The sequence below is a fragment of the Podarcis erhardii genome (genome assembly GCF_964252035.2).
Source record: "Podarcis erhardii genome assembly, chromosome: 17".
Taxonomy (NCBI): domain Eukaryota; kingdom Metazoa; phylum Chordata; class Lepidosauria; order Squamata; family Lacertidae; genus Podarcis; species Podarcis erhardii.
The window spans coordinates 25,442,586-25,465,936 of record NC_138515.1 but is presented as its reverse complement, the minus strand read 5'-3'; the positions used below and the strand labels follow the sequence as shown (position 1 = coordinate 25,465,936).

Below are 23,351 nucleotides of genomic sequence, written 5' to 3'. Positions count from 1 at the left end.
TCTACATCTGTAGTAAACTGTAACATAGGGAAGCTACCTTGTACCAAGTTAGTCAAGTGGTCCATCTAGCTCACACTGACTGGCAGAAGATCTCTAGGGTTTTAGACAGGAGTCTTTCTCAGCCCTACCTGAAGATGCAAAGGATTGAGCCCAAGACCTTCTGGATAGAAAACATGTGCTTTACCACTGAGCTATGGATTTTCCCCAAACAAAAGCATTAGCGGCAGTCACCAAACCATGGCCCTGTGGCTTCCAACCTTAATTGTGCAACAGTGTCATGGCGGCAATTGCTGAGGTGTTTTACTAGTTTGATATCTATCGCTTATATGAATTCTCAAGATTTACCAGTACTTCAAACTACTGTCTGTGTACCTATAGGAACCAATGATACCCAAGAGCAACTACTTATCATTTAAGCGCGCAAAGACCAAAATGGTTTCCAGTAACAGCATAAGAGAATATGTTTCATGCATGATGTGGAAATGACTAATATCATTACAGCTTTCAGATTTTCACTCTTTAGGCCTTTCCTTGGTCCCTATCTGACAGGGCACATCATTTAGTTCTCCATATAAATATGTATTTCTAGTATTTGCATTGAAAGAAGAAACACCATGGTGCATATGTAACAGCGAAACAGGATGCCTTCACCTGCTCCAGCTGCAATAAAACATGTCTCTCCCATATCGGTCTCTACAGACACAGCAGGCGCTGTAACTCTCCAACAGTTTGACTTTACGCCAATGGCAAACTCTTCCATTGTCTCCCAAGATAGACAGATGCCAACAACTGCACAATGTTCTGCTTGTTTAGCAGTAACCAGTTTCGCTGAAGCCAATGGGAGTTACGCACAGTACTGCCATCTTGAATGAATGATGATGCAATCATACCACTGCTACAATGGCTGGAAGTGGATTAAATCAGAACCAAACCTGTTTGTACCAATAGGACACAAAGTCACCCTGGAACAGCAGGGCCATTTTGTCAGAGGAAGCCCGAGGAGCAGTGGGACAATGCCAGTGCAAGGGAGAAAGGTGGAACTAGTGCCGCCTAAAATCATTAAGGAGTGAGGTGCTAAGCCTGGCAGACTTCCTCAGGAAAAATGCTACACCACAACAGAGCAGTTCTTGCTTGCCACCCCTGTTCTCCACAGCTCAGAGATGGAGCAAGGGCTCCATAGAAGATCTCAGGGAGTTCATACGAAAGAAGGCATTCACTTAGATGGGCTTGAAGAGTGCTTTTGCACCATAATTCTTTGGGACACCTCACACATTATTCATGCTATATTGCTGGAGGGGCATGCACCAGAATATGGTATTTTTCATGTGGGCAAACTCCAAGCAAAATGGCAATTCACTGATAGATGAGTGGAATGGCTATGTCCATTCCAGTCATAACCCTGGCTCTTTGGCCATCAGAAATACTGCCACTTCTGAATGAATGCTTCTTTTAAGTGCTTCTGGGACAGGAAGATATTATTCAGAAAACGATATTCACATTGGTCCAGTAACTGGACAGCTGACTGTCAAATCAAGCCTCACCACCCCTGGGGGAGAAGGTCTCCTTGCCCCAGGCGGTCTCCCTGCCCCTCAAACCTACTTTTCAGGAACAATTCCTGAATCAGAAGATAATAATTCTAATCATGACAATGCTGAAATCTTGCTTGATTCTTGAAATGTATGATTTTTAAAAATAGCCACGCGACCTCCTATGCTAATTGCATGGTGACAAATATCCTCCTGACTGAAGCCAAACGAAGCTGCTCGGTAATGAGGTAAAACAGTAATATCCAAATAACAACCGATCTCATCAGTTAAGGAAAGAAACATTTTAAGCTGTTTACACAGAATTACCCTTGCCATTTTAAAAAACAGATTTGCATGCTAATAATTCCCAAAACAGTAGGGAATGGGGAGGGGGGTGAGTCTTTTTAAGGAGCTGCTGTAAATTGTCTCTCTTCTTCTCCTTCAGTCTACTTGCAGGCTGGAACTTATATTTTCTAGCAGATCAGTGGGAGGACCATCAAAGGACATATTTGGCAATTTGTTTCCTTCCCACACTGAAGTGGGAGTAATATGTCACAGGGACCGGAATATATGTGACATTGAATTAAGAGATTTCCCAATTCCAAAGAAAGATTCAAAATATTCTGGAACATGCTTTTTCCTTTAAAAAACAAACACAACTGAATACAACAACATTTAATAGGGAGCTCAGGCTTTATCTCCCAATAAAACAGCTACAATATGTAATGTTACAAGTTTGACTGTAACTGGGGATATTAAAGAGGACAAAGAAACTAGGTTTCTACAACCCAAATCAGGCTTAATATATTTGATACTAGGTTTCATCTTTACTCACTTTTTTACTCAAAATATATCAAACGTACTTAATGATTATAAATGACAACCATTAATTGCTAAAAAGTCTTTTATTGTTTATCTATAAAAATATTTACATACCACTGTATCATAAAGATATATCACGGCAGTTTACAACAATATAAAAACATAAAACCAAACAATAACATCATAAAAAGTTAAAAGCAAAACTTAAATTAAAACAAACATAAATAGACGATTGTGTGGGATGTACTCTTAATTGCCTGCATAGGCCTGGTGGAATAGAAAAGTGTTCAGTGGGAGTTTAAAAGTTGGCGCCTACTGAATCTCTACAGGTGTTTGTTCCACAAGACTGGGCCAATGATTTTAAAGGCCCGATTTCTCATTGTGGTCAAACGAGCCTCACCAACACAGGAAACGACCAAAATACTCCTGAAAATGATATCAGTGATCGAGCTGGAATATTAGGGTTCAGGCAATCCCTGAGGTACCCTAGACCCATTATGCCCATGCCTTCATAAATCAATACACAGTCACTATGCCACAGTAGATCTTAGCCATCACCTCCACGCTTCATGTGGAGCCTATCTAGCCACCTGTCTGTCAGAAATGAAATTTACTTTGGCCCAGAAATGGAAACAAGAAGAGCTACCTACGATAGAAGAATGGAGAATGAAAATGATGGACTATACGGAACTTGATAAATTAACAGGAAGGATCCGGAATCGACACGACCAGAGATTCACAGAAGACTGGAGAAAATTTACAGAATATATGCAAAAATTAAGTGATAATCAGACAACGTTTTTAAGTTTTAAGGAAGTTTTGTGATAAGATAAGTTAGAAATATTGTTAAAAAAATAAGATAAAAAGTAAAATAATATTATAGTGCAATATTAATATAAGAAATGTGAAAGAAGTAAGTAACATGAAGGATTACCAGGTGAGTTGAGGGAAATCAAAAAGGAGAAATTGGTGATAAATAAGATGTTCTGATTGTATAATTTTGTATTGGAAAATGAATAAAAGTATTATTAAAAGAAAAGAAATGAAATTTACTTCAGTGTCAAAAGTGTGTGAAGGGAAACTAAATGTTCTGAAGCCTCTGTTCTGTCCCACATAATGGATGCATAATTTGCAAGATAAAACAATGGACATGGACAGAGCAATCCTAATCTCTTGCTGTGCTGCAGGAAGGGGGTCAGGAAAAGGCAGAGGCATCTGTCTCTGCTAGGCTCCACCAGTGTGGGTGGGTAGGGTGGTGGAGGCAGTGCCCACTAAAGGTGTAGCAGAAACGTGTAGCTGTCGCCAGAGGTGTTCCCAGTAGCAGCAGCCATGATAAGGCCCAACGATGGAGCACAGCAGGGTTGGAAATGGACCCAAAGCTGGCCCATTTGTTGTACCCGACTGGGCCTTGTGCAGCAAAAACAGTAGAGCCACACACACAACCCTTGTACCCTGACACAAAATGGCAAGACTTTTGCTGGGCTGATGGATCTGCTGCTTTGCTCTGCCCTATTGCTCCTGGCCAGGGCTTTGGGTTATTCCTTTATTTCCCTAAGTAATAATAACACAAACAATAACAAACGGTTCGCTATAAGGCTATTTATTTAGAACCCTGCTGTGCTTGGGAAAGGCTGATTTTGTTTGAAACAAAGCTTCTGAGTTTTGAGAGGAATGATGAGCAAGGCATGCAAATACATGGTTCCTATTATGTGCTTTCCTGATTTGGGATTTGGCATTTACTATCACTTAGCAACTTTAAGTGGGTTCTAGTAAGTGGCTTTTATTGAAATGTCTGAATGTGTAATTCAGATAGCAACAGGCAACAAAAAACAGCCTGTATACTTCATCACTAACTGAAACACTGAACAATAAAGCAGGCAGAGTTTATTCAACTCCCTTCATTTTGGGAGGTAACAAAGATTTTATCTCTGCCTCTCTCAGGGTTAGGGCACGGGCGTTTTTAATTAAAGGAGAATGACTTTGGAAATCATTTCTCTTAATGGGGAGTGGTAGTGCTGGCTGTGGTGACAAAGGGGTAATAAAAAAATAACAGAAACATTCTGCACGTGTTCAGGACAAAAAGCTATTGTAGACTTGGAAAAGGCCCCCAAAAGAGCAACAAAAATAATCAACAGGGATGGAGCAAACTCCCTTGTGAGAAAAGATTGCAGCATTTGGGACTTTTTAGTTTAAAGTTGAGTAAAAGGTGACATGATAGAAGTCTGTAAAATTATTAATGGCATGGAGAAAGTGGATGGAGAGAAGAGCTTTTTTCTGTCTCCAGTAACACCAGAATTTGTGGGCTGAATGTTGAAATATTCAGGACAGATAAAGTACACAGTGCATACGGGAGGGCGTTCCACAGGGCGGGCACCACTACCGAGAAGGCCCTCTGCCTGGTTCCCTGTAACCTCACTTCTCACAGGGAGGGAACCGGCAGAAGGCCCTCAGAGCTGGACCTCAGTCCGGGCTGAACGATGGGGGTGGAGACGCTTCTTCAGGTATACAAGACTGAGGCCGTTTAGGGCTTTAAGGGTCAGCAGCAACACTTTGAATTGTGCTCGGAGGGCACTAGGTTAGAGAAGGTTGAACTAGACCATTACCCTTCAGCAATATCCATAGTTTTAAACAGCAATGTCTATCTCCTCTGCCCTTACAAAAGCAGGGGTCTGTTTCTCATGCAGAGCAGATGAGATTGCAAATCTGTGATTACAGAAGACCCACATAACTGAATTCTCTTTCACAAATACAAATGTCTCATCACACAGAGAACTATGATGTCAATCAGACAGTCATATAGTTTTTGATGTGCAAGGATATGGGCCAGGTGTTATGCGAATGATTCAGTCATGGGAACTGCACTTTCCATCTAAAGTGGTGCAGCTAAGATACAAATATACGTCCTCATCTACTGTTTGCAAGAACAAGGCCATAGTAATGTGGCAAAACTTAGGATGATACACAACACGGAGCATTCAACATTTATTTTCTCATTTTCAGACTATATTCCTCTTCGCTGGCACAGCTATCACGCAGGCTCATAATTAAAAATGCAAATACAAATCAAGCAGCATGAGCAAAACCAATAAAAATCAGTCACAACAATAACAGTCATTAAAAGCTCCAGCAGAAACCATTAAAATAGATGCCAGTTGTATACCAAGATTAACAACCTGATCTAGCATCCAATTCCACACATCAAAGGCCCAGCTAAATAAGGCTGAGAAGGAGTCAGCTTGGTGAGTTTGCCTACATAAAAAATACTTCTCTGAGTGGGCTTTCAACCATAGATCTCACCAGCCACACTTTGTGGACACCAGAAGAGACTCTCCAAATTATATTGAGGTCCACAGGAGAATATATGGGGAAAGGCATTCCTTCAGATAACCCTTTTTTTTTTTCAGCCTTAAAAATTGGGGACTTCGCTCTGAAATGGGCCCCAAAACTAACTGGTAATGAAAGCAAGTGCTTAAATGATAAGTGCGATGTGGTCTTTACAGCTAGCTCCACTCAACAACCAACTTTCTGCTTTCTAAGCCTCTTACGTACACTGCAGTCAAACCCAGGATGACTTTGCATTATGTAAAGCAAGTGAATGGACATTTGTTCCCTTTTGCCTCTAGCCATCTGAAATGAATGGTCTGGATCACACACAATGTCACTAATTCACTTTAATCAAAGGTTTATTTTGCAGGGACAGGGCGGGTAGGACCCATGACAGACAGAAAAATCAAGAGTCCGATAAACAGATCTTTAATTAAAGTGCAAAAGAATGACAGCAAAATGATATAAATGCCTCTCTGCAGCTTCCAAAAGGGGAAGATGGGGAGGGCAGGCAACAAGAAGACTGAGCAAGCAAGCAGACCAGTTGGGAAAAATTAAGAATTCAGGAACAAATAGCTTTTATTGTACAGGGGTGGGGGGGAACCCTGCTTCAAAGATAAAATTCAGCAGAAAGCCTGACCTAAAATGTTTAGCTAGTAAACTCCTTGCTATTTCCAGCACAAACACAAAACCAAAACAGCAACATTTTGTATGCAAAATTTGCATTTCTTCTTTTTCTGCCATAATTCTTTATTAAACTAGGACACATTTAGGGATTGCTGCAGTTTTCTCCTTTCCAAGCTTGTTTTAAATATATTTGGCCCTAACTTGATACAACAGTTGTTCTTTGGAAAATGGAGAGGGAAGGAAGGAAGGAAGGAAGGAAGGAAGGAAGGAAGGAAGGAAGGAAGGAATTTAAGATGGACAGTATGGCACAATGCAGTCTCGCACTTGGCAGTTATCTCATCCAGGAGCTGTGCTAAGTAGTTAACAGGTTTCAGCAGTAGAGAGTACATATATGTCTTCTTAAGGACATTTCAGAGTCAGTGGGAACCATAGAAACATTTGGTAACTGACATTTCCTATTATCTCAGTGCTTCTCTAGACTTAACAATGAACTGGAAAAGGACTTTTCTCCCAGTAATGAGTTGATTTTTAAAACCAACTATATGATCCCAATGCACTATTTCTTTTGTCCATTTTTGATCACAAAATCTATGTCTGTGGATTTCAAGACTAGAGAGATTTGGAGGAAGAGTTGTGAACCACAGGGAGTCATATCATTAAATTTTCTAGTGCAATTCTAGATCATGTTCACCTCTTTTTCCGGTTTGTTTCCCGTTCAGGCTAGTAAAAGTTTTTTTAAAACTGTTTTGGCACATCTGAAACAAGTCAGTTTCTGTTCACATGGGGCATTTTAAATATAGCTTTCTCTGTTATGCTCACTGGTATATGCCGCAATACAATTAATGCCAGACAGTAAGTATATTAGAGGCAGAAACCTACAATAGGCAACAGGATACAAAGAGCTAAAGGGGTGGAAATACTGTATAACAAAATAGAAAATGATGAGTTCTTCCAGTGCATAACCATTAATAAGAAAAAGAAATATGTTTATAGGTTGGCCTTTAGGTCAAATATTAGAAGGACGCAGTTTCAAATCAGAGATTTGTGGAATCCCAATAAAAATGTTCTTCTTCTGAGCTTATCTGGGTGACTTTTTATGCCCCCTAGCTGTCTGGGGCCTGAAATTTGCACAGTTCTCAAAATCATAAATATTTATTACTACTAACCAAAATTTACAAACCATCTAATAGGAAAAAAACCACCTCAGTCTACCAATGCTTGCTTCTAAAAATTTCTGAACATGTTATCTACAAGAGATTGTCTTGCTCAGTGTTACTTCACGTATACACAGGAATAAAGGCAAACAGAAATCTGTATTTTTAAATATATTGTGGAATGTGCGCGGTTTACTTATTATCCTACACAACTGAAAAAAAGTAACAAGGAAAGAGCAATTTATCATTTAAGTAATATCAGCTTGTTTAAAAAAGAGAGAGTAAAATTCTATATGATTTAAGCAATGATATAAAGTTAAATTATATCCCCTGTGGGACGCGGGTGGCGCTGTGGGTTAAACCACCAAGCCTAGGACTTGCCGATCAGAAGGTCGGCGGTTCGAATCCCCGCGATGGGGTGAGTTCCCGTTGTTCGGTCCCTGCTCCTGCCAACCTCGCAGTTCAAAAGCACATCAAAGTGCAAGTAGATAAATAGGTACCACTCCGGCGGGAAGATAAACAGCGTTTCCGTGCACTGCTCTGGTTTGCCAGAAGCGGCTTAGTCATGCTGGCCACATGACCTGGAAGCTGTACGCCGGCTCCCTCGGCCAATAAAGTGAGGTGAGCGCCGCAACCCCAGAGTCGGTCACGACTGGACCTAATGGTCAGGGGTCCCTTTACCTTTACCTATGGCTGTATTCTATTGAAAATCAACATTTGTAAAGGCCATATCAAGCCAATGAATGTGTGATGTTTCTTTCTTTTTCTAGGAATATCTAAAGTGCAATGGAAAAGTGGATTAAAATGTAAAATTACTCGTTTGAATCTCTCTGATTTAACCCAAGCAGCGTTGGAGGGTGGGCGGGAGCCTTAAAGCAAAGATCATTGGGCAGTGGGGCGGGGAGAGAATATAGCAGAACCATCTTTACGAAAATGGTGGAAATGCAGTCTAAATTCCCTTTCAATCTATTGCTGCTTGCTATGAACGCATATAGAGATGCCTACCAACCCCAACACTTGACCGTTTAAGGACCCTTTGAAACAATGCCAGGGAGCTGCATGGAAGCAGCTCCAGTATGGTTTGGATGACATTTAAATGACTCAGCCAAACAAGAGAGAATGGACCACCCGGGTCTTCCCCGCTCTCCCTCCTGGAGAGGTGATGAGTCCATGATCAAGACCCACATGACTGTCACTCTCACACATGGCTGTTATTTAAATGTTATCTGAACCATATGGAAGCTGCTCATGGAAACGTGGACCACGTGCAAATAATTTTTAAGGGCCCTTTGAGGGTGAGATAATGTGAAGTAGGCAGGTTTACCATATTTTTCGCTCTATAGGGTGCACCAGACGATAGGACGAACCTAGTTTGGGGGGGAGGAAACAAGAAAAAAAAAATTCTGAATCCCAGAAGCCAGAACAGCAAGAGGGATCTGGCTTCTGGGATAGCCTCTTGCTGTTCTGGCTTCTGGGATAGCCGCTGGGATAGCTGGTCTAGCTTTGCGCAAAGCCTCCGCAGGGCACGGGGAGCCCGCGAAGCCTCCGGAGGGCAGCAGGATGAAGGCACCCCACTGCCCTGCAGAGGCTTTGCGCCGCTAACCCCGAAGCTAGAACAGCGAGACGGAGAGCTGCGCAGTGCTCCGTCTCGCTGTTCTGGCTTCTGGGACAGCCTGTGAAGCCTCCGCAGGGCAGCGGGGTGCCTTGATCTGCGCAGCTAACCCCAAAGCCTTTGGAGCGTAGCGTGAGTTCCCGCTACGCTCCAAAGGCTTCAGGGATAGCCACGTGAAGCCTTTGGAGCGCAGCGGGACCTCGCGCTGCGCTCCAAAGGCTTCGGGTTCCTTTCGCTGAAGCCAGGAGAGTCTTGCTCCTATAGAGCAAGTGCGTCCTATAGAGTGAAAAATACAGTAAATAAGAAGCTGAAGCAATACCCTGTTTGGGGTATCCTTGGGGGATGATTGTCCCATTTTCCTCGCTCAGTTTTGAACCACTGGGTATATCTATCATGCTGAAAGATGGTCACTGCCACAAAATATCTTTTTTTAAAAAAAGCAACAATTTGGTTGTAAAGGACAACCAAATAGCCAACACTGGCAAAACAGTATGAAACATGATAAATAACAGAAACAGTATAAAGAGAAAACAACTGGATGTCAACACAGATCAATAAAACAGCACCTGCCAAGTAAAATCGGTTATAAACCTGGTCATTATTTTATTTTATTTTTTAAAAAAGATTTAATCAAGCGGACAATGAAGGAAGAGTCCTCATTAAATGCTTGGAAGCAACAACTGGAAAAGGATAGAGACCCCCATACCTATGTACATAGTAGGGAAACATGACCATTTAAATGTGTACACGCCATTTACAAGTGACTGAGCCATATGTGTATTTTGCCACTTAAAAGTCTGGGTACTTTTTGTCCCCGAGTTCAATAAGTGATGAGTGTGAAGACACAGAGAGGAGACACAACAATAAAATCTGGCTGCAACAGCACGTTCTAGCTGGCTGCATTTTATTTCTGCTCTCGCAAGCTGTACCGCTCCAGGCAGAGATACAGCCACTGTGTCTGGAAACTGTCGTCTCCTGCATGTGCCAAGGCCACTAACCAGTCTTGGAACACAGCAAAGCACACAGACAGCTGAAGTGGAGGACAGAAGCAGTGAAAAGACAGACCAGGTAGACTACCAGTTCGTGACACCAGCTGCTACTCAGGTTGCTGTTTTTCAGCCACCTCTGCACAGTGGGTGCAGTTAGATTAACCAAGTTAAGTAGGGTTTACAACCCAGCGCTAGGTCAGAATCTTGGCTAAGTGAGAGGCCTGGTATTCCTTAATCACCGACATCTCCCTTTAACTGTGAGTGGGATTTTAAACCATGGATAAAGCTTGTGGTGTGTGAGAGCATAAGATCCTCCTATCTACTCCCAATAAGGAAAGAGCCAGCTTTCACGTAACTAAACTCTGAAATCATATCTGCACCAGTGCATACATATGCATATACATTGCAGAGAATCTGTCTTGCACTTGCTCTGTCTCTTATGCATAGTCACATAGATTAGACTGTAAGATCTCCCTCTCATTTGGCTCTTTCCCACTCTACACCTACTGTACATTGCATCCACTATCATCAACATGCCTGTTTATTCTACTCACACCCAACTACAGTATACAGCTTCATTTAGGCACATACATTTCCATTTCACTCACAAGTCCTTTCTTTCTTTCTTTCTTTCTTTCTTTCTTTCTTTCTTTCTTTCTCTCTCTCTCTCTCCCTCTCTCCCCCTCCATTTCCAATACCAGGTAAAATCTCATCCTTGAATTCTCAATCCTGTTCTGGTATCTGGTGTTTTCCAAAGCAAAAAGATAACAAGAAAAAACAGGTTTGCATACCATGTATGGATACACCATACAACTCTCACTCGCTCTCTCGCTCTCGCTCGCTCTCTCTCTCTCACACACACACAATGCTTTGATGCAAAGTTTCTTTGCATGCTCCTATTTATGAATATGCTGTGATTAAACATTGGAAACTATTCTGAGAAAATGCACAAATGCACCTGTTTGTGACAGCCACATCTGTGTTCACTCATTTTCATTACATGCATATTAAGCATATATTTCGATTATTTTTGATCTGGCTGCTTATTCTGCACACAGCTGTCCATCTTAAACCCACCTACACTTACATATCAAACCTAAAAAACTTGGTGGAACTGCAGACATATGAAGCCAGATCTCCTTGGATTTTAGGTGGTGGTGCTGTCTATTTTTTTTAAATGCCGTGTGAACGTAGTGCTTTCAGAACTACCTACACATATTATAAGCTGTGGGGTTTTTGCCACGACCGTATGTGCGTTACATTTGCAAGGCATATGCTGCTGGTGGCATATGGCTTGGGGTAACTTCTTGAAGTACTAGCTGTACTCATCACGAAAACCTCTGAAGACTCTACTGTTCTAACAACAGCTAATTTTGAGCAGACAAAAATCAGGCAAAGAAGCTAGAGTGGTCTAGAAGCAACAGCAGGGGCATCATTTAAGATTTTGATAAAGGGGTACTGCTAGATATTTTCAAGATTAGATTACCAAAACACAAAACACAAAAACACATTGTTTACTGTTCAAACGAGTTTTTTCCTGCTTTTCAATGAGACGCTCAAGATGGCCCACCAGAGGGCTAAAAACAATCCAAAGTAAAATAAACAAATATCAATCAAAACTCTGAAGTCACAATAATATGAAAATACTGCAGAAGATAACAAAACCCAAGTTGAGAACAGAAGCGAACATGACAGCCAGGAAGCAAGCAGGACCTTTGACAAATGTTCGCTGCTGCATCTTTCTTTCTTTTTTTAACACCTCAAAACACCTACAAGCAATATTAACGATTCACCAAGGCACAAACACACACACACACCTTGTTTTTTTAAGCAAACAGATGTATGCTTTTGGCAACCATCAAATCTTTGCACCTTCACTCCAATACACTCTGATGTTTGGCCTGAGAAGGGAGCTCCTATTGGTGCCAATGGAAGCAACCTTTGAAAGTCGAATAACAGCTAGAGGCAATTCTTGTCAGGACTGCCGAGCAAGAGGAAAAGCTCAAAATCCACCACTACTGCACTTCTCCAATTTTGTTTGCCCCCACTCCACCTCGGCTTGTTGTGTCCAATTTAAAAATGATAATAATGCAACCTCAAGTGGGCCCCAAGGGCTAGCTGGGCCCAAAGGGCTAGTACTAGTCTTTGAAGCACCAAAATCGGACTAGAAGAATGTCACCTTAAGGCCCATATGAACCTGCCCATGTTTTATGATGACTCTGCTCTCTTGCCCATCACCACCAGGAAGATGGCTGATGTATACCAGAGATAGGACCTGCTCACTTTTGCTGTGGGATCCTCTTTCTGTTGAGAATTGACTGTCTCCTACTTTCAGGCAGGTGGTCTATTACAGTGGTACCTCTGAATATGAACGGGATCCGTTCCAGAGCCCCGTTCGCATCCAGAAGCAAACATAACTAGCGATGGCACGTCTGCACCCGTCCGCATCGCTTTTCGCCACTTCTGTGCATGCGCGTGATGTCATTTTGAGCGTCTGCGCATGCGCAAGCGGTGAAACCCGGAAGTAATGCACTCCGTTACTTCCGCATTGCTGCAGAGCGCAACTTGAACGCGCTCAACCCGAAGCACATTCAACCCGAGGTATGACTGTATTTTGTTCTCCTTTAACTGCCTTATCATCCCTCCTGCTATTATAATGTTATTTTATTATGCCACTGTGCTTTTCTTATATTTTTGCCCACTATTTTGAATAAAATATTTCTATTCAGAAAAGGAAGATGATACATATTTATGAAATGACACAGTAATAAATAAACCAGGAATCTCTGATTACCAGATATGGTGGCCTTTAAACAAAAAACAAAAAAATACAGCCAAGGAGCCATCAGGTTCAGTTTATGCCTAGTAAGTCTGAAACTACAAGGCATTGGGCTGGTTTTGATATATTTATATCCTGTCCACCACAAGAAGCTTCCAGGAGAGTAAGTGACACTTCCAGGCACTCTCTCACTCAGATACTGGGCAGATCCAAACCAGGCAACCTTTACTCCTGGAACTATAGAGCAAAGAAACACACTCTGGATTCACCCATCAACTGACTAGACATACACACACCTCCGAGAACATTACAGTAGATGGAAGACTTGCCTGGTTCCCCTTCCAAAGGCCAGGAAGGGAGAAGAAGAAGAGGAAGAAGAGGAAGAAGAGGAGGAAGAAGAAGAGTTTGGACTTGATATCCCGCCTTTCACTCCCCTTAAAGAGTCTCAAAGCGGCCAACAGTCTCCTTTCCCCTCCTCCCCCATAACAAACACTCTGTGAGGTGAGTGAGGCGGAGAGGCTTCAGAGAAGTGTGACTAGCCTAAGGTCACCCAGCAGCTGCATGTAGAGGAGCGGGGAAGAGAACCCGGTTCACCAGATTACGAGTCCACCGCTCTTAACCACTACACCACACTGGCTACAGGGTTCTGCTTCTCTCCTCTCTGCCAGAAACATCAGCTCTGATAGTTGCCCTTGGGTTACAGAAGAAGCCCAGTTGAGGGGAAGCCACAGCAATAGCCTCACTGATGCTTACTGGGATGGGGAGAGGGAGGAGCAAGGTGGCCAAGTGGTCAGAGCTATACAGTGAGCTATTGGTGCCAAGTTTAACTCATAGGGTTAATTTTTCTAAAAAAACAACTCTATAGTTTTATAGCTTCTTATGATTACCACCAGAGCTTTTTTTCAGCCAGAGTTCACAGGAGCTCATCTCATCCACCTCTCAGGTGGACACCATTGGCATTCTAAGAGAACAAGGGAGAAGTTCGTGGTGAGCTCTTCTTCTAGAAAAGTAGAATTGACCCCCACCATCTATTACTAAACCTTCAGAAAGATTATTAAGAGACTACACCATTCCTTCAGATGCAGCTACTGATGAAGCAGAAACCTCCAAAATGGGACTAGAGCTAGAGAAAGAGGGAGAGCTATGACTCAGAGATAAAATCTATTCCACGCTTCCTGTTTTATTATTAATTACAGGCAGTGGGCGTCTCTAGTCCCACAGGAGATAAGATAGTCCAACACAACTGGTGTGCTGCTACCACAGTGGCCTAGTGCCATCTGGTGGGCCCACAGATACCAAGCAAATCCAATAGGAAACATTGGGAGGCTTTGGGGAAAAGGAGGCTGTAGGTATTCAGGAGTTCCCTCTAAGCCACCTCCCATATTTAATTTAGAAAGTGATGTTTCACATACCTGAGCCTCTTAAGTTGTATGAAAAATGCCCTTGAGGAAGGGCAGACTGCCACATCTATTTTCCATTGGCAGCATTATCAGCTTATCAGCTGCAGACATGTTTCAAGAGCATTCCAAAAGCTTCTCCAGCCCAGCATCCTGTTTCTCACAGGGGCCAACCATATGCCCCTCTGGAACACCACAAGCAAGCTATGCCCCCCCCCTTCTGCCTCCCACCCCACCAGCAACTGGTATTTCAGAGAATGCTGCCTCTGATCTTTGGGGTAGCATATAACCATCAGGACTTATAGCTTATAGCCACTTATAGCTTTATCCTACATTATGTTGTCTAATCCATAGGAGGAGGAGGAGGAGGAGGAGGAGGAGGAGGAGGAGGAGGAGGAGGAGGAAGAAGAAGAAGAGGAAGAAGAAGAAGAAGAAGAGGAGGAGTAGTTTGGATTTGTTATCCCGCTTTATCACTACCCTAAGGAGTCTCAAAGCGGCTAACATTCTCCTTTCCCTTCCTACCCCACAACAAACACTCTGAGGTGAGTGAGGCTGAGAGACTTCAGAGAAGTATGTCTAGCCCAAGGTCACCCAGCAGCCAGCTGCATGTGGAGGAGCGGAGAAGCAAACCCAGTTCACCAGATTACAAGTCCACCACTCTTAACCACTACACCACACTGGCAAACTAAGATCCAGGGGCCGGATCCGGCCCAATCGCCTTCTAAATCCGGCCCATGGACGGTCCAGGAATCAACGTGTTTTTACATGAGTAGAATGTGTCCTTTTATTTAAAATGCATCTCTGGGTTATTTGTGGGGAGTAGGAATTCGTTCATTTTTTTCTTCAAAATATAGTCCAGCTCCCCACAAGGTCTGAGGGACAGTGGACTGGCCCCCTGGTGAAAAGGTTTGCTGACCCCTGGTCTAATCCCTTTTAAAGCCTTCTAAATTGGTGACCATCACCACACCTTGTGGCAGCAAGTTCCATGGGCTTACTATGCCCTGTGTTAACTCCCTGCAACACGTAACTTTCTTTCTACATCTTTATGCATCAGATCCCAAATGGGGCTTTCTTTTCTCTTGTTCAATAGGAACTCAATTGAATTTAACGAGATAGATATAATTGCAAACAACTAGAATTTTTTCCAGCACTTCTTTTCATAATACATATATTAATCAAATGAAAAATAAAAAATGAGATTCTTATCTGTCTGCTGCCTCACATAAATGTCTACTACATCATAAATAGGAGCGGTTTGACAGTGGAACAGTCTCCCTTGGGAGGTTATGGACTTTCCTTCATAAGCAGAGGTTGGATGGTTATCTGTCATGGATGTTTTAGTTGAAATTCCTGCATTGCAAGGGGTTGGACTAGATGACCCTTGGGTCCCTCCCAACACTACAATTCTATGATAAGTCACTGTGTATGTTACTGGTTTCACATAAATGTGTATTGCACTACTGTTCTGTTAAGATCTTCTGATTCTGCTATATAAGCAAGCAACGGTCAGACCGAATGCTGTAAAATTTGTCTCTTTTAAATTGTTCCCTAAATAATCACACTTTAGCCGTAAACTTACCCAAAACTGCCAGAAACCATACCTCCAAAACAGACAGCACCTAGAGCAGGCACCCCCAACCTTCGGCCCTCCAGATGTTTTGGACTACAATTCCCATCATCCCTGACCACTGGTCCTGTTAGCTAGGGATCATGGGAGTTGTAGGCCAAAACATCTGGAGGGCCACAGGCTGGGGATGCCTGCCCTAGAGATTAATACTCTTGACCAAACATGACCAAAGTTTTCTGTTTGTAGCATCAGAAAGATGCTTCACAGTTCCAGATAAAAGTGGTTGCAAGGTGGAACAAGGCAGTTCTGGCCACGTTCTTGCAATGTTGCTCCTTCCCAAGTCACAATGTAATGTGAGAAACTCCAGACACCAGCTTCTCCCTCTGCCAGTGACCCCCCCGCCCCCTGCAGGAGCTGCAGCGGGGGCTCCCCTTCCCCCATGGTCCTGAGCTACACTGCAGCCATTCCCATGCAAGAGATTAGAAAAGAGCTGGTTTTGTTCTATGCATGGCACACAGGGTGGAAAAAAATCAATGATTTTTAAATATATATATATAATTAAAAAACAGATTTTTAAAAAATTTAAATTGGGTTTTTTTAAAATTTAAATTGGATTTTTAAAATTTAAATTGGATTTTTAAAATAAAATGCTTTTGGAGGAAAAATCTTTCTAAATATAGTTTTCTATTTAAGTTATATTATAGTCCAAAAAGGCTATTCAAAGGAAATAAGGATTTGTTTTAAGTTTTTCATGTGTGCTAAAACTCAGTCTAAGTTTTTTTGTTTTTTTGTTTAACCACATCAGTTAACAAACATGGATACATATGCTATAATGTTATTGTTTTAGTTAAATAAGTTGTTTAAATTGTTATTAAGGAAATGATTTATTTTTTCCCTCCAATAAAGTACAGCAGAAAAGTTGTCCAAATATAAACAGTTAACTTATTAAACCTCACAATGATTTCACAATGATCTGTCTTGTCTTTCAAATAGTACAACCAAATCAGTAATTTTTGAAATGGCTGTAAAAACTACTCTGAAAATTTATTATTCCAAAAATGAAAACTTCATCTGGTTGTAAATATTAAGATTATATCAGCAACAATGTAGAAAAATGTAGGAAAATGATTTAAATCAAGTCTTACTGACTAGTCATTTAAATCGTGATTTAAATCGTGAATCAATTTTATTTAAATCAAATCTCCCCTGGTGCTGCATGCCCACACCTGAAAACTCTTACCAGAGGAACCATTTAATCCCTTTATATAACATACAAATAAGCCCCCTTTCACAAGAGACTTGAGTTTATTTGACCAAATGTAAGAAGGAACAAAGGAAGTTCAACAACCTCCTTTCTCTTCTCATTTCAGAAGATATGCAAGGCACATCCAAATTAAGGCAACCGTCGTCGGGTTTTTTAGAACTGAGCTACACCAGCCAGAGATCTGATGGAATGCAACATCCTCGCCACACGTTTAGCCTAGACAGGTCTTTAATCTTCATTCCAGCTGAAGGAACTGGGGGATATTGGCCAATTCATTTAGAGCAGCTGGGAGGACTATGTCTGGAATATGGTCATAAAAAGTACAATCTGCTCGCAGAAAGATATACATCTGGGAGAGAAGGATGAAGAGGAAGCTGCCTTTATTACACTAAGTGGGCTGCTTAAATACGGCGCTAGAGATCGATCCAGTCAATAAGAGCCTGTAATTAGAGTCTGGGGCCATTCCGCTGCACCTCTCCAAGACAGCATTATAAATAAGCTGATTTGTCAACATTGGCTGAAGCTTTCTCAGTCACAAACAGCCAGAGCCAGTATCTTTAAAAACACATGCTTGAATAATTCCTACATACTTGTCTAGGACAGAAGCCAAGCAAGAAGCAGCGGCTCCAATCTAGGGAACCAGGGAGGAATGTGAGGAGACCAGATGAGCAACCTTCGTCAGAGCTAGGCCTTTCTGCCCCAAAACATATTGGCTGGAAATTATTTTGGGCTGCTGAGGCTTAAGAGCTGATCTTCTTCCACCTAATGGTACCAGCCTAAATAAAAGCACCAGTTTCACTTTTATTTTATTTATTAAAAGTATATCATAGAATTGCAGAGTTGGAATGGACCCCAATGGTCATCAAGTCCAAGCCCCTTCAATGCAGCTGTAGGAGGGTACAGACTGTATTCTACAGTTTATGTGGGCAAACACTGAGACACCCCCCCCCAAGTACCCTGGGCAAGATGAGTACAGTGGTACCTCGGGTTAAGTACTTAATTTGTTCCGGAGGTCCGCACTTAACCTGAAACTGTTCTTAACCTGAAGCACCACTTTAGCTAATGGGGCCTCCTGTTGCCGCCACACCGCTGGAGCCTGATTTCTGTTCTTAGCCTAAAGCAAAGTGTTAAGTTGTGGGTGAACATATCAGACGACACAGCGATTCCTCAAACAGCTCTTGTTTATTCACAGGCCAGAACAGGACTGAACTGAAGGGCTCAGTCAGCCTGCTTATATAGAGCTCCAGTACCACGTTACTGTAACAACTTTCTAAAACTATCCAATCACTGAGCGTCACTTTCGATCCTTCATTTGCATAACTATCTACAGTATCTCCCTGCTGGCCCAGGGTGAGAACTTCAGTACATAACACAAAGTTCTTAACCTGAAGCACTATTTCTGGCTTAGTGGAGTGTGTAACCTGAAGCATATGTAACCTGAGGTACCACTGTATTCTCCTAGAATATGCCCCACAAACCTATTTGCAGCATGCAGGTAGATTCTTCAGGGGAGAGGCCTCCCTCAAAGTGGAAAAAATTGGAAAGCCACAGGAAAGCCCTCCAGATGTTGCGGACTACAACTCCCCATCATCCCTTGACTGCTGGCTATGCTGGCTGGAGCGGATTGGAGCTGTAGCCCTCAATATCGGGAGAGCACCAAGCTGGCCACTTCTACTGCAGAGAAATCCAGCACTGAGTAAAGTTGGACTAGGCTTGTTTCTTGCACTCATTTCTCACCCACCCTCTAAGGAACTTATAGCAGCTTACCTGAAACTTTCCGTAATTCTCCCATCCCAATTCCGCTCAGGCCTAGACCCTAATTGCTTCACAGATAGAAATTATTTGCTATTCCTAACCCTCCCTAGACCATATTCTAGGCCAGTTTACCCTCCAGATTCTAACTGCAGTGCAGGGGGCATCAACAGTACACAGCACTTTTGGATTCCAAGTATCAATATGTTTCATTCAGGGTCACAACAAAAGGAAAGACAAAAAAATCAACATAAGTCTTCCTTTGCTGGTGTTACAAGACTTCAAGTCACACTTCTTTGTGCATCAAAACATCATTTTTTAAAAAATCTTCCATTGCAAACCAAATGCAGTAGCAAACAGCAGTTCCTACACAAGCAAATCGGACAAAAGAAAGAGAAACATTCCTATTAGTGCCGACAATGGGGAATGTTCAGCACCTCAAACTCAAGCTTCACCAACTATTCAGATTCGTCTGCTGGAACAAATTGAGTGAACACATATACAACTCGGCACGCAAGGGGAGAAAAGCAGTAATGTGTACCATACAGAATGTCCCGATCTCAAATTATATCTTCCATTCAAATGTAAAAGCCCAAAGGCACCTTCTTTCCAAAGCTACCTAGAAAAAAACCTGTTACCATAAATACTCCGCAGGCAGCCTTAGCTTTCTAATAAAAAGCCTGTCTGGCTTTCTCTGCTTTCGCTTATTACACAAGGCACTTGCTAGTCTCAATCCAGTTTGGACAATTCAAGTGCTGAAGCAAGATCTGCTTCTATATACCTTATTGGACTGGGATTCGTAAATGAACAAACGGCCCCTGTTGTGCATTGTCCTTGCTACATCTGGCCTCTGGTGCCATGCAGGTTCCAATGATGCATAAAAACAGTCCTGATCAAGAAGCCTGGCGAGGAATTCAGTTTCTTCTGTTCTGATCTTATTGATCAACAAGCACATGGAGGTCTGAGGCATGCTAAGATGCCTGCGAACACAACTGGGCCAGAAACAATTTCACTCACACCTCTAAACTCATTTTCCTGTAAAAACACACACCAGATCCATGATTCTCGGAACACTTAAGCATGGACTAATATTAAGGCAAAGGGACACGGGTGGCGCTGTGCATTAAACCACAGAGCCTAGGACTTGCTGATCAGAAGGTCGGCGGTTTGAATCCCCATGACGGGGTGAGCTCCTGTTGCTCAGTCCCTGCTCCTGCCAACCTAGCAGTTCGAAAGCACATCAAAGTGCAGGTAGATAGATAGGTAAGGAAGGAAGGTAAATGGCGTTTCCGTGCGCTGCTCTGGTTCCCCAGAAGCAGCTTAGTCATGCTGGCCACATGACCCGGTAGCTGTACGCCGACTCCCTCGGCCAGTAAAGCAAGATGAGCGCCGCAACCCCAGAGTCATCCGCGACTGGACCTAACGGTCAGGGGTCCCTTTACCTTTTTAATATTAAGGCAATGTTTGCCAAAGTTTTGATACTCAAGCCACACGTTTTCTAAATTAAAACTGGAGGTGCACTGTTCACTCTTACACTAGAAAGAAAGGGCAGGTATTCTGTTTCCAACTGTGAGATAGTATATTAGCACTGCCTGCTGACATCCCGTCCTCCTCTTTGTTCAGTGAGTCAGGGTTCAGGGGTGGGATTGTGCTTTCTGGGCAATGATGATGCTTCTGGGTACTGCTGCACCCATAACCCACGCTGCATCAGAGAACGTTGGTTCATCTATAACTTCCTTCCTTGGTGCAATGCTGCTGGGTAAGCACTGGCAGCCGTGACACATCAATGGTGCGTCACATTTTCCTGCTCCAGGTACCATATTGCAGGGATAGGCAGATCGTGATCTACTGGGAGATCCATGGGAGTAGTTTTTAGTAGATTGGCAAGTGAGGTTTTGTCTCCCAATGGTTTAAACAGCAGCAACCACGAAAATGGTCCTCCACCCCCATTAGGTTACTGAACCAAGAAAGAGCTTGCAGGAAAACTATGTGTGTGCGTGCACATATGCCTGAGAAACGACTGTCAGGTCAGATCTAATCCTGAAAACAAATGTCTGCTCTAAACATTTGCTTAATGCTAAGGGTTGTATTCAATGCTAGTCCTATTCCAAGTAGACCCACTGAAATTAAGAAGCCTAAGTTAGTCAGACCCTTTACTTTCAATGGGCTTACTCTGAATATGACTATCAGTGGATACAGCCTTACTGGGAGAATTCAACCCAGAACTAAGGAGAACATTCCATTAGTGCAATTGAAGGTTCTCCCCTCCTCCTTCCTGCACCCCTAAATCTGTTCTGGAGGTTTCCCCAACCCCTTGGAGCAGACTTCAGGATGACACAAGGTGCAAGCAGAGCAAGGAGAGGGGAAGAGGGGGGAAGTCCCATTGAGTAAGCAATAATTGCTTGTGCAAAACTATTTAAGGTGCATATCGTCCTAAATATCCAAAAGCCACCATGCACCATCAATTGGCTCTGGTGAAGCTTGAGATTCTAGTAAAAACCAAAAACAAAGGAGGCCCTTCAAGCCTCAGGCTTGTCCATCCCTGTCCTAGAATGGCAGCAGAATCCAACGTGCTGGTGTAATGTCTTCAGCCCCTCTCCCAGTGCAGAGTATGGGAACAGCTGCACTAGGAATGGTCAAAGTAAATGTCCATAACCGTAGAATAGCAAAGATAAATGTGATCGGCATATAGCAGGCACTATCAATGTATTACCATTCACTCTAACGAAAAAATAAAAATCATTAAAATACAAGAAGCTTGATCATTTTGAAAGCATCACCCTAGCACAGGCCGACGGCAGAGTTAGAGTTAATGTTGTATTCCCACAACGGAAGGATAATATAGTGCCTCACCTTCAAGAGTTCCCTTGGGAAATCTTTGCCTTCATTCATTCCCTGAAGGTTGGCAATGAATTCTTGACAGGACATCTTTTTGCCAATATTCTGAAAGATAAATGACACATAAATATTAATGCAATTCTCAGGAAAGAAAAGGACAGTAGCCTATAAAATGAGTTGCATATTAAAAGCTCTAATTGATATTCCCCCCCCCCCATGTTAAGTTAAAAACCAAGTTGTTAGCAGCAATCCCAGGGTAAGAGACATTGTAAGGGTGTCTGCATGAACATAGCTGCAAAATACAAATCAGCATAGACAGGCAACCCTACTGGGAAAGGGGGAATCAGTGGGAAAGTGATCCTGCTAGGATAATGGTGGTGATGAATCTTAACAATTGCACAGGCTTTTCAACCATGGCTATCAAAGCACTTTATGGAACTGAGTTGCATTCCAAGAACGTTAAGGGCTTGCCACAAACAAAAGCTGGAATCATGCGGCCAGAGCAAGAACTTGAAATTGACAAGCTGAAAAGAAAGTTATGGTATATACCTCACAAAAATGGAACATATCTGTACAAAATTAATTTCCAAAAGAGGGGAAAGAAGCTTTTCAATTGCCAATTATGAGGTTTCTTTTAAAGCCCTCTTTTTCAGCCAGTGGACTGTGAGATCAAGACCATTTCATCAACAGCAACATTAAGCCACTTTGAAAGCAAACCAGGGTTCCTCTTTAACCAAGCTGGATCCAAAACCTGGTGAAAGTGGGAACCCTGGACCTCCTTCTCATACAGCCCTGTGTAATTCAAGCACTTGCACTATGCACCATATTTTTTTTGTTTTTAAAAAAAGGAAGTAAAAAAATGGAGGTCATCTTATACACAGAACATGGGCATCGGTGGGTGAGGTTTAAAATATTTGAGCAAATGTTTGGGATTTTAGCTTGGGTGGGCTAAGGCGTTCCCTGGGGCCACCACCTCCTCTTTTCCCTCCCTCTCTGGGCTGTGCGCTGGTGACTGGCTAGCCTCCTGAAGCCCCACTGGGCTGGGTGTTCATCAGTATGCGGATGATACCCAGCTCTACCTCTCTTTCAAATCATAGAATCATAGAGTTGGAAGAGACCACAAGGGCCATCGAGTCGAAACCAGTGAAGGCGGTGAAGGTCCTGTGTGAGTGTCTGGAGGGGTTGGAGGATGGATGGCGGCTAACAGATTGAGGTTGAATCCTGACAAGATAGAAGTACTGTTTTGGGGGGACAGGAGGCAGGCAGGTGTGGAGGACTCCCTGGTCCTGAATGGGTAACTGTGCCCCTGAAGGACCAGGGGCGCAGCCTGGGAGTCATTCTGGACTCACAGGTGTCCATGGAGGCGCAGGTCAGTTCTGTATCCAGGGCAGCTGTCTACCAGCTCCACCTGGTACGCAGGCTGAGACCCTACCTGCCTGTAGACTGTCTTGCCAGAGTGGTGCATGCTCTAGTTATCTCCCACTTGGACTACTGCAATGCGCTCTAAGTGGGGCTACCTTTGAAGGTGACCCGGAAACTACAACTAATCCAGAATGTGGCAGCTAGACTGGTGGCTGGGAGCAGCCGCCCAGACCATATAACACCTGTCTTGAAAGACCTACACTGGCTCCCAGGACGTTTCTCGCACAATTCAAAGTGCTGGTGCTGACCTTTAAAGCCCTAAACGGCCTCAGTCCAGT

General features: G+C 42.9%; 1 protein-coding gene across 6 annotated transcripts in view; it reads right to left on the bottom strand.

Moving 5' to 3' along the window:
• Positions 1-23,351, bottom strand: part of PSD3 (pleckstrin and Sec7 domain containing 3) — a 148,616-nt gene that overhangs the window by 56,506 nt on the left and 68,759 nt on the right. For all 6 annotated transcript variants that reach the window (XM_081844887.1, XM_081844885.1, XM_081844886.1 and 3 more), the window contains one exon: positions 21,667-21,756. In XM_081844887.1, the coding sequence (XP_081701013.1) occupies positions 21,667-21,756 (90 nt within the window). The remainder of the gene's footprint in view (positions 1-21,666; positions 21,757-23,351) is intronic.